At 42.5% G+C, this 12,053-nt stretch overlaps 1 protein-coding gene across 1 annotated transcript in view; it reads left to right on the top strand.

Moving 5' to 3' along the window:
* Window positions 1–12,053, top strand: part of pkd1a (polycystic kidney disease 1a) — a 204,385-nt gene that overhangs the window by 104,674 nt on the left and 87,658 nt on the right. The window contains exons 16-23 of the mRNA XM_061881321.1: window positions 1–132; window positions 3,386–3,561; window positions 4,013–4,143; window positions 4,252–6,866; window positions 6,988–7,185; window positions 7,300–7,599; window positions 7,692–8,131; window positions 10,257–10,407. Coding sequence (XP_061737305.1) covers window positions 1–132; window positions 3,386–3,561; window positions 4,013–4,143; window positions 4,252–6,866; window positions 6,988–7,185; window positions 7,300–7,599; window positions 7,692–8,131; window positions 10,257–10,407 — 4,143 coding nt within the window. The remainder of the gene's footprint in view (window positions 133–3,385; window positions 3,562–4,012; window positions 4,144–4,251; window positions 6,867–6,987; window positions 7,186–7,299; window positions 7,600–7,691; window positions 8,132–10,256; window positions 10,408–12,053) is intronic.

Raw genomic sequence — 12,053 nt, 5'->3', positions numbered from 1 at the left:
AGTTACACACCATCTGTGCTTGAAGGCTCCAATCCCACGTTCAAATGGACAGTTGACGACAAGCCCTACTTCACGTATTACAACACCGTCCTCAATGTGATCTACCGGCATGCTGCAGTCTACAAGCTCACAGTGAGTTTACTTACACGTACTGTTCATGTACTCTCAAGAGCAACATGACTAGAAATACAATACAAGAAATGGTTCAAAACATCTGCCTTTACAAAGATAACTGAAATAGCTCTGTAGAATTCAGACATTTACGGATATAAGTTTGGCCGGAATGAGAATCAGCACCTCCAAATCCGAGTCCATGGTTCTCTCCCGGAAAAGGGTGGAGTGCCATCTCCGGGTTGGGGAGGAGACCCTGCCCCAAGTGGAGGAGTTCAAGTACCTAGGAGTCTTGTTCACGAGTGGGGGAAGAGTGGATCGTGAAATCGACAGGCGGATCGGTGCGGCGTCTTCAGTAATGCGGACGTTGTATCGATCTGTTGTGGTGAAGAAGGAGCTGAGCCGGAAGGCAAAGCTCTCAATTTACCGGTCGATCTACGTTCCCATCCTCACCTATGGTCATGAGCTTTGGGTCATGACCGAAAGGATAAGATCACGGGTACAAGCGGCCGAAATGAGTTTCCTCCGCCGTGTGGCGGGTCTCTCCCTTAGAGATAGGGTGAGAAGCTCTGCCATCCGGGAGGAACTCAAAGTAAAGCTGCTGCTCGTCCACATCGAGAGGAGCCAGATGAGGTGGTTCGGGCATCTGGTCAGGATGCCACCCGAACGCCTCCCTAGGGAGGTGTTTAGGGCACGTCCAACCGGTAGGAGGCCACGGGGAAGACCCAGGACACGTTGGGAAGACTATGTCTCCCGGCTGGCCTGGGAACGCCTCGGGATCCCCCGGGAAGAGCTAGACGAAGCGGCTGGAGATAGGGAAGTCTGGGCTTCCCTGCTTAGGCTGTTGCCCCCACGACCCGACCTCGGATAAGCGGAAGAAGATGGATGGATGGATGGATGAAGTTTGTCCTTTGATCAATAAGCTATTATGGGGTGGCAGTATAATTCCAATAAAGTCGTCATGAATCACATTCGAAGTGTACAGCAGCTGCTACACACAATAAGCTTTTTTTTTTTTTTTACCTTTTTTTGTTAATATATTTACAATTGATAATTATTACTTTGACAACACCACATTAATCAATGGTAGACTACTTTGTACTCATTGTCCATTCTTTTATTTATACATTCTCTGCTCTGGGGTTCCTGTCGCTGGCCGGCCTGGGTACATGGGGCCGGGTTGTCCCTTGTTCCCTGGGGACCTCACCTGCTGTTTTGGGTTGGGCTCTCTGGGAGGCTAAGGCCATAGTTTGGCTCCCGCACACACTGGGAGAGAAATATATTGTACATACAAATTCACATACTTACATACACACCCATAGGTACTTACCCACACACATAGGTACATACGCTCCCACATACATACAAGTACATACCAACACACTCACGCTGCATACATTCATATGTGCATTCACTGTACAAACATACATACAATATACAAATACTGTCCACATACAAGCACATTTGCATACATCCACTAATGCACACAATCACTTTCATCAAACATATATTAACGTTGTTCCTCTAAGCCAGTGCTTGTCAAATCATAAAAAATCATTTTGCGTGCCCCCACCTCCCCTCCTCACTCTCCATTAAGTTAAAAAGTTAAAGTACCAATGATTGTCACACACACACTAAGTGTGGCAAAATTATTCTCTGCATTTGACCCATCATTCCAGACTATAAATAGTCTAATTTGACTATGAAATGGTTATAACTATACCTCTGAATAACATTGTAAGCTTGTTAACATTAAAGGAAACAACACACCAGTCTTTACTCATCTCCCATCGTGGTTACAGTCAAGCCAAGTGCTACATGTGCTTTGTCATATTCTGGTACGACAAAAAAAGCGTGCTCCCAAGAGAACACACACCCTTATTCCCTCCTGCTCCCTACTGTATTAAATATATCTATATTTTGTAAACAAATCTATTTATTTTATATTTTTTTACCTGACTGTATATTATACTATACTGTATACTGTATATTAACTCAAAACCCATGAAATATGACCTTTCAGCTATTTCCTTTTTTAATATTCCACCTCTCTGAGTGGTTGCTTGGATACAGTGGCGGGCCGTGCATTTCACACCTAGGCTTTCAGTGATGTCCTACTTTGTCCGACTTTAATAAATACCTCTAAAAATAAACCATAATTTATGTCACCACATCACCATGGCTCGAGAAATACTATTCTGAAACACACTTGCTCACCTCAATAGTGTGCAAAACGGGATATTTCCAGTGTATTTAAAAATCAATACACCCATTATAGCAATTAAAACCTAAACCTGGTACTCTCAAAATTTAAATATTTGTAAAAACATAACAAAACGTGAAAAAGTTTAGAAATAAAATATTTTCACTTAGCAAAACGGCTGTCCCTAAAAACTTATTTCAACACAGAATCCATTATCCTTTCTTTCTTCAAGAATACCTCAAATGACTTGGTTATATAGTTTATCTGTGCGTTTCAGTTCCAACAGTAAATCCCTTTCTATCAACATAGAGACCAAAGCTGAAACGTTAAGCGGTTCTATGTAACACAATCTACAGGGCCCACTACAAACAACGTGTAATCTGATTGGCTGTTAATCAACTGTATTTGTGTCGTTCACTAACTACGCAGACTGCCGCTTTGTCGAGTCAGACGGCTTCGATGAGATTTCATACAGCGCTGGCAGCAAAGTTGCTGAATTCTGATTAGATAAAAACTCTGACGTAAAAAAACGCTACAATGGATGGAGCCTACTATGACATGAAGAGAATAAGATAAATACTTTTATATATTTCATAATGAAGTAAATAAAAAAATAAAATAACTTTTATCAATTTATCTTATAAATCAAATTAACTTTTATCAATGTATATCATAAATTTACAAAAATTAATTTCATTTAGGTAATTTTATTTTTTATTTCATAATGATCATACATTTTTTGATCATGATTTGTTTTAGGTCAGCAGAGAAGGCCTTACTGGCCCTGATGGCCCGCCATTGCTTGGGTAGACGTGTGGATGCTACTGTCTCGTAATACCAGGATATATCCGTTCTGTTGCTTGAACTGCAATCACATTGGCAAATATCTAAGTCTTTTCCGGGTTTTTTTTCTATTATACATATAGTCAAGTCCTCATCAAAAAATTATTCAATGCATACACTTATGTGATACGTAGCCAAACTAAGCCACACGGGGGAATTAAGTCATGTGGCATGTATTCAGCCTTATTGTCAAGTCAGCCTTCAAATCTAGTTTGGTATCTTTTCCAGGTGACGGCTATGAACCACATCAGCAGCCTCACAGAGCATTTCAACGTCACCGTGGACCGTATGCAGCCCATGAGAAACCTCACAGTGAAGGGTGTTCCAGATGTGGTCCCTCAGGGCTCGACTCAGACACTGACTGCGTCTGTGCTTGTTGACATGGCTGTTATGGCCACCTTTAGGTATGAATGCCAAAGTCCTGGATTCATGGACAAATTGATATTTTCATCCCATTGTTTATCGCTCTTTCCTGTTCTTCGATTTGAATTTTTAATAACAATGTGGTTAGAATAGATTGCTGACACAGATTTTTCCTTCTACTCAGCTCTTTCCTCTGCCCTGTTTCTTTGGTGTCTTCCCCTTTTTTCCACATTTAATTTTCTCCCGTCTTCACATTACCGCCCTCATTGTGGGCTACTCTTTTCTTTATTCTTACCCAACTTTGTCCAGTCAGGCCTATTGAGTTTCCACTTTTCCATATCCAAACCCTCCATTGCCCTGTCAGAGGCAATTCCTAATTATCCAGTTAACATTTGACTGTACCATATGTGTGTTTAGATGAAATGGTCATCAATGCAGTTTTTTTCTCAAGCTCATATTTGAATTTTTTGTTTACCTTTTTTACTGCGGCAGATGGTCTTTTGGTGACGGGGGATATAAAGAGTTTGAATTCAAGCCTCCCTACGCGCCATCATATTTTTGCCCAGACTCGCCCAATAAAGTCTTACTCAGCAACAACATCACTTACATCTACTCTCAGCCAGGTAACAATAATGTTCATTGAAGCCTGTGCGTAATAATTACATTGGATATGTTCTCTTCTTTACTGCTCTAAACTCAATGTTTACTATAAATGTATTTATTCTCTACAGGAATATACACAGCACTCGTGTCAGTTTCCAATCGTTATGAGAACATCAGTCAGAGCATTAATATGAGCGTCTACAGCATCCTAACTCATGTCGATATACAGACGGAACCACGACTTCTTCTCGCCGGTAAATCAGCGGATTTTGAAGCTCACCCTTTACCCTCACCCTACGGCATTCACTACGACTGGAACTTTGGAGACGGTTCCTTTCAGTCCCAGGGTCGCCGTGTGGCACACACATACCTACACAGTGGTGCATTCAATGTCTGCGTGTCCGTAAACAACTCCATCAGCTACACCAAAGCCTGTGTTGAGATTTTTGTATTTGATGAGATTGAAGACTTAACAGCTGAAAGCTCCTCTCCTACAGAACTTAACAGTCCTATTACAGTTAAAGCACACCTTGCTTCGGGTAACAACATCACATGGACATTCTCTATGGGGGATGGGAGCATCTACACGACATCTGAACCCCACGTTTCTCACAGCTATCCGAAAGATGGCAACTACACAGTAAATGTGACTGCTGCAAATGCTGTAAGCTCTGGATGGACACTCCTTACTGTGCAGGTCTATGTCTTCCAAGTTGTCAAGATAGAGCCTTCCGGATGTGTCCCAGAAAGAACCCTGGTCAATTTTAATACATGGGTGTCTGGCAATGCATCATCCAATCTTTATAAATGGAGCTTTGGAGATGGAAGCCCTACTGAAACACACCTCGGAAATCCCCGAGTGTCACACACCTACAAGACAAGCGGAAACTACCACCTTTCTCTCAATCTTTCCAGTGGGATCAACAAGGCCAACTTCTTTCGATGGGTGTGTGTGGAGCCAGTTTTAACCAGCATTAACCTAACCCTCGAGAAAACACTTTATGCTGTCGGTGAAGCGATTCGCTTACAGGTCAGAGCTGACCCTGAGTTTACTTACAACTATCAGTGGAACTTTGGTGCAGAAGAAGAACCTGTGATGATCCATGGCACTGCGAATGTCGTGACAACATATTCAAATCCAGGTCATTACGTAGTGACAGTAACTGTCTCAAATAACATCTCCATAAATAATTCTAGCGTTCTTGTTGAGGTACAGATGCCAATAGGGCCTATTTTTATTCGTCATAATGCCACTAAGTACAATAACTTGATAATTAGGGAACCATATCTCTTCACAACCCCAACCTTGTCTTCCGATGTCACTCACACCTGGAACTTTGGCAATGGGAACTTGTTTACAGGTGAAAGTGTGTCTTACACGTACAACTTATCGGGAAACTACAACATTACACTGACAGCAACCAACTCAGTCAGCAGGAATCACACCGTCTTACCCATCACTGTGCTCGCGCCAGTTCGTGGGTTAACAGTCAACGCAAGCCTGATAAATGTTCCTCTCAATGCCTCGGTCCACTTTGAGGCTCAAATGGTGGAGGGAGATGATGTCCGTTTTTCTTGGATCTTGTGCGACCGATGTACCTCAATCCCAGGGCCCCACACCATGTTCTACACTTTCCGCTCTGTTGGCACTTTTAACATCATCGTGACAGCGGAAAATGACGTAGGAACGGCCCAGGCTAGTATCTTCCTGTATGTTCAGCGTGAACTGGAGGGACTGTTTATTTTACCCGAAGAGGAGATGGGAATCGGTCAGGGCGTCGGAGCGGATGGTTGTTGCTTTGCTACAAACCGTGTTCTCCACTTTCATGCAGGCTTAAAAGAAGGAACCAACATGACTTTTTCTTGGAATGTCATCAGAGAGCTCGATCCTGTCAACTCAAGATTTAACATAAGTGGCAAGACTGTGGAGGTGAATTTCTCCACACCAGGGCCATGTGAGATCATTCTTCGAGCAGCTAACCTCCTCGGCCAGCTGTCTATCAACAGGACCATTCACTTCCTAGACCCAGCTGGAGGAGTATATCTGCAGATCAGCAAAAATCCTGTTGCTGTCAATGCTCCTACTAATCTGTCGGTGTCCACTTTGGAGGGCTCAGACCTGCAATACCGCTGGTTTGTTAATGGAGATACTCTGCAGTGGAGCGAGCCCTGGAAGACTCACACTTTTACTATTCCTGGACTACATCACGTTACTGTGGAGGTCTACAATGAAGTTAGTTCTGAGCTTGTGTCTGTGATGGTCAGCGTCCAGGAAGTCATCTCTGGGCTCGGCTTTACAGCAAACAATGCGACAGAGCAAGTTTACATAGCAACCGGGGCCACTGTCATGCTTCAGGGCGAGGTAGTGACAGGAACCAATGTGACATGGGCATGGATGATTGATGAAAACACAAAAACAGGACAGAAAACCTCTGTGGTCTTTCAGGAGCCAAAGGCAGCCATTGCTATGCTGAATGCCACCAATGATGTCAGTGGACAAGTGGTTTTAAAGGAGTTCTTTGTTCAGGACAAGATTCAGGGGTTAGAGCTGAAAGCTAGTAAAAAGATAGCAGTGCTTGGCGAGAAGGTGGAGTTCACCATTTCAATGGCAGCAGGCTCAGATGTTCGCCTGACCCTCAGCATCAGCGGAGATGCCACCGTTACCCCACAACTTAACCAAACCTATGTGCACGTGTTCACCAGGGTTGACACCTACATGGTGAACCTCACCGCTCACAATCAGGTAAGGATAACCTTTTACTTGGGTACATACCCAAAATAATGCTCTTGCCCCTTATTATCACAGTCTTCTGTTTTTAGATCATTATTTCCAGACTTTTATGTGTTGTCATTGAATATTCTAGGTAAGTTCTAAGAGGCGACACCTCCAGGTTGAGGTGATGGAGCCTCTACGTGGACTGTCCATCCAAGGAAGCTGTATAGCAATCCCTGTAGGTGTGAAGAGGTTATTTACAGCCAACATCCTGACGGGTAAACCTGTTAGCTTCCTCTGGACATTTGACCTACACCACTTACACAAGACCTCACATATTGGCAAAGAGGTAAGATTGCAGGAGATGTTTGTTCTCATAGACGTGACTAAATGTGTCATATTACTTCCAGCTATGAGGTATGCAAATAGTGATGTTTCTCACTGTCTCTTCGCACAATCCCAGGTGGCCTACATACCGGAAGAAGCAGGTTTATTAACCATTTACCTGAGGGCCTTCAATGCGCTGCATGCTCAGAACATCACCAAGCATATTCTGGTGCAGAATCTGCTGGCGAATGCAGTCCTTTATGCAACACCTCAGGACACTTTGGTTAATAAGACTATCATGCTGGTAGCTTCTGTCACACCCAGGTCAAATCCTGTGGAGTGCTTGTGGGAATTTAATGATGGTTCTTCTCCAGTTCATACCAACACTACAACTGTGGGTTATGAGTACAGCAACCCAGGAAACTACATGGTGCAAGTATGTTTGTTGCATAGATAGTCACTGATCTTTAGGTAAGTTTGAGTTTTTTGTAGTACGTGTATTCACCATTTTGTTTTTCACTTTGCCAGGTAAACTGCAGTAATCTGGTGAGTTGGGTTTTGGCCCAGGTGGAAGTAAACATCAGCGTCTTGGAGTGCGAGGAGCCAGAGGTTCAGGTGGTTCAAGCCCCCCGTCTCGCCATCTGGAGATCTCAGCCAACTTTTGTGGAGGCCACAGTAGACCTAAAAGGCTGTGCAATCTATGGCGCACAGTACTTATGGCAAATACTCTCAACGCCGTCTTGTGATAATGACCCTCTTTTTCCGTCTGGAGTCCTGGCTCATCCCTCCCAGCCATTACTTAATGCAGTCATTCCCCTACCAGTGGAGGTGGATGTGCGGCGGCTACAACTGTCGTTGCCCAAAATGGCACTGGCTACAGGGAACTACACTTTGGTGTTTTCTTTGTCATATGAAGGCATCCCATTAAAGAAGGCAGCCTGTCTGCAACTTGGCGTCATGGCAGCAAGGTCTGTGGAGAACATGTTTTATACCACCTTATGCAATTTTGTTTAAAGGGTCTTCATGTAACTCATGCGTGACTGTTAAACACTGGTTTTTTATCATCTATTTTTGTCAGAGTGAAGGAAGGACTTCAGGTTAATATACATGTATGACTTCACTTTCTTTAATATACTGAAGCAGTGAAGGTGACTACATATTAGGGTTGCTGGATATAGACGATATAAATAATATAAATTTACCTGAGGATAGAGCTTTTAAGTGTAACGTTATATTGTGATAATGCATATTGATAACACATTCAAGCTGTGTCCTACAACTTTAATAGCAACACGCAAACAGACCCGTCCCCTACATACTGTAACATTCTTGCTAGCGACTAACGTCACCCCATTTCTAAGTCAGCAATCCTCGCCTCTATGGCGGGAAATAAACAATGTTTCTTACAAGTGTCATTCCTGGAGTATGAGGAATAGCTAAAAATGCTACCCTACACACAGTTGGAATATAGAGTTCTTAAATGTAAACAAAGGTGTGCGAATTGATATAAATATCGACAGTAACGCTATATAATATGATTATACAGTTGTATCGATATTTTTTATCATCAAAAAATATTTTGTTGTTTTTGTTATTGTTAACAAAATGGGAAAATAAGTCACTGGGCACAGGAAGGCTTTAGCGGCAAAAATCCATCCATCCATCCATCCATCATCTTCCGCTTATCCGAGGTCGGGTCGCGGGGGCAGCAGCCTAAGCAGGGAAGCCCAGACTTCCCTATCTCCAGCCACTTCGTCTAGCTCTTCCCGGGGGATCCCGAGGCGTTCCCGGGCCAGCCGGGAGACATAGTCTTCCCAACATGTCCTGGGTCTTCCCCGTGGCCTCCTACCAGCTTGATGTGCCCTAAACACCTCCCTAGGGAGGCGTTCGGGTGGCATCCTGACCAGATGCCCAAACCACCTCATCTGGCTCCTCTCGATGTGGAGGAGCAGCGGCTTTACGTTGAGCTCCTCCCGGATGGCAGAGCTTCTCACCCTATCTCTAAGGGAGAGACCCGCCACACGGCGGAGGAAACTCATTTCGGCCGCTTGTACCCGTGATCTTATCCTTTCGGTCATGACCCAGAGCTCATGACCATAGGTGAGGATGGGAACGTAGATCGACCGGTAAATTGAGAGCTTTGCCTTCCGGCTCAGCTCCTTCTTCACCACAACGGATCGATACAACGTCCGCATTACTGAAGACGCCGCACCGATCCGCCTGTCGATCTCATGATCCACTCTTCCCCCACTCGTGAACAAGACTCCTAGGTACTTGAACTCCTCTACTTGGGGCAGAGTCTCTTCCCCAACCCGGAGATGGCACTCCACCCTTTTCCGGGCGACAACCATGGACTCGGACTTGGAGGTGCTGAATAAATGCCTAAATATTATTTAATATTTAAACATTTGTATTCTGCAGTTCTTTGTCTGGTCTATTTGGTATTGAATTGATACCCACATTTCTAGTATCACCCAAAACTAATGTAAAGTATCCAAACAACACAACATTTTGACAGACATGTAGAGAGTCATGTTACAACATAAAGTGGAATACAGTTAGTAGATTAATAAGAGTTTTGAGAAAATAGAAATGATTATGCAATATGTTACCGCATAGGTCAGCAGTTAAATTAGGAGCCTTTGTAACCTTTTGAAATGGTTCTATTATCATTTACATACGAAAAAATATCTAATCGTCAATCTAATCATCATTATCGCAGAAGGCTGCAATATATTTGCTGCAATATACTTTGCAATTTTCTAGGCCATATCGCTCTGACACATCATTTTTATGCTCATAGATTTTTAAAAGCCTGGGTTAAAAGATTTGTTATATTTGAAAAAAATTGATTGTGTCAAACACAAGGTTTTTCAAGGGTTTTCAGCTTAAGACCCAGATTTCAAATTGGGTTCCTGTGTAGGATCCAAACCTACAAAAAAATATATGTTTTGCCAAGATATTGACATTCTGGTTATTTAACAAGTTTGATTCCTTACAGCAAACCAGTTTAATGAACCAAGAAGCCCTTTACTAATAAAGTGTTAGCCTACTGAACCAGGAAACAATTACATACCTCTGTTGTTCTGACAGGCTCATGCCCATCATAGAAGGTGGTACCTATAGGGTGTGGTCGAGGACTCAGGACCTCCAGCTCAGTGCAGAACAGTCTTACGACCCCAATATGGACCCGGACAACCAGTCACTACTCCACTACCACTGGGAGTGCCAGAGCACCTCAAAGGTGAGAACATGCACACCATTTTTTACACATTATTTTGAAAATACTGTAGCACAGTGTGTTACCTAAAAAGGTGGTTTTAGGCCTGATAATACATTTACTTTATTAATGTAGAAATATTCATTTAAAAAAAAGAACAAAAGCTGTACAAATATTTTACTTTTTTGCACTTGCACGTTGGGTAGTGCTTTTATTCTTGATTTTACTGTTATCCACATTTGACTTTGAAGTAGCAGTATTAATGGAAAATCAAGTTGACTTGTCATGCTTATCAATTTTTATTGTATCCATTAAGCCAGTGGTCCCCAACCACCGGGCCGCAGAATATTTTTTTATTATTTTTTTCATTAAATCAACATAAAAAAACACAAGATACACTCACAATTGGTGCACCAACCCAAAAACCTCCCTTTTTCATGACAAATTATCAAGGGTTGACCAGTCCGCAGCTACAAAAAGGTTGGGGACCACTGCATTAAACCATATCCAATTGTACTTAAAATCCGCATAGTATTTAAAAATACCGTCAAAACATCAAAAAATGCCACAAATCCATTTTGAATATTTTGTTCCGAACATCTTCGGCAATTTCTGTAAATTCGTGGTTGGATGAAGTCACTGGAGCCCCGCTTCGGAACTCTGACCATACCATCACATCAGTATGACTGGAAATACGCAGAAATTGGAAAGAGATGTAGTTTTATTCACAGTCCTTATGTAAGACAAGAACACATATGTTTGGCTTTTTTATGCATTCAAAATCGTTGAAATTCTTCATCTAAACGGGAGTATGTGAGCGACCCTTTGGTTGGCAATGCATCCCATAGAGAGAGGACATTGTACAGTAAGTGTTTGTTTTATTATGATTTATTATGACTAATTTGTGTGTCTAGCACCTAGTAATGCTGCTGAAGCTGGAGTGTTTCAATAAAGCTGCATCCCTTTAGCACTCGGTTTGTAAAACGTATTGCTCATCTACTTTGTGTTCAGGCTCGAAAATATAAAATTCTGGATCATCCATCCATCCATCCATCCATCCATCTTCTTCTGGTTATCCGGGGTCAGGTCGCAGGGGCAGCAGCTTAAGCAGGGAAGCCAAGACTTCCCTCTCCCCAACCACCGGGCCGCAGAATATTTTTTTATTATTTTATTTTATTTTTTTATTTTTTATTTTATTAAATCAACATAGAAAAACACAAGATACACTCACAATTGGTGCACCAGCAAATTATCAAGCGTTGACCAGTCCGCAGCTACAAAAAGGTTGGGGACCACTGCATTAAACCATATCCAATTGTACTTAAAATCCGCATAGTATTTAAAAATACCGTCAAAACATCAAAAAATGCCACAAATCCATTTTGAATATTTTGTTCCGAACATCTTCGGCAATTTCTGTAAATTCGTGGTTGGATGAAGTCACCGGAGTCCCGCTTCGGAACTCTGACCATACCATCACATCAGTATGACTGGAAATACGCAGAAATTGGAAAGAGATGTAGTTTTATTCACAGTCCTGATGTAAGACAAGAACACATATGTTTGGCTTTTTTATGCATTCAAAATCGTTGAAATTCTTCATCTAAACGGGAGTATGTGAGCGACCCTTTGGTTGGCAATGCATCCCATAGAGAGATGACATTGTACAG

The sequence above is a fragment of the Nerophis ophidion genome, linkage group LG20 (assembly GCF_033978795.1).
Source record: "Nerophis ophidion isolate RoL-2023_Sa linkage group LG20, RoL_Noph_v1.0, whole genome shotgun sequence".
Classification (NCBI taxonomy): Eukaryota; Metazoa; Chordata; class Actinopteri; order Syngnathiformes; family Syngnathidae; genus Nerophis; species Nerophis ophidion.
The sequence above is the reverse complement of the archived record's forward strand: the minus strand, read 5'-3'. Positions and strand labels throughout refer to the sequence as shown.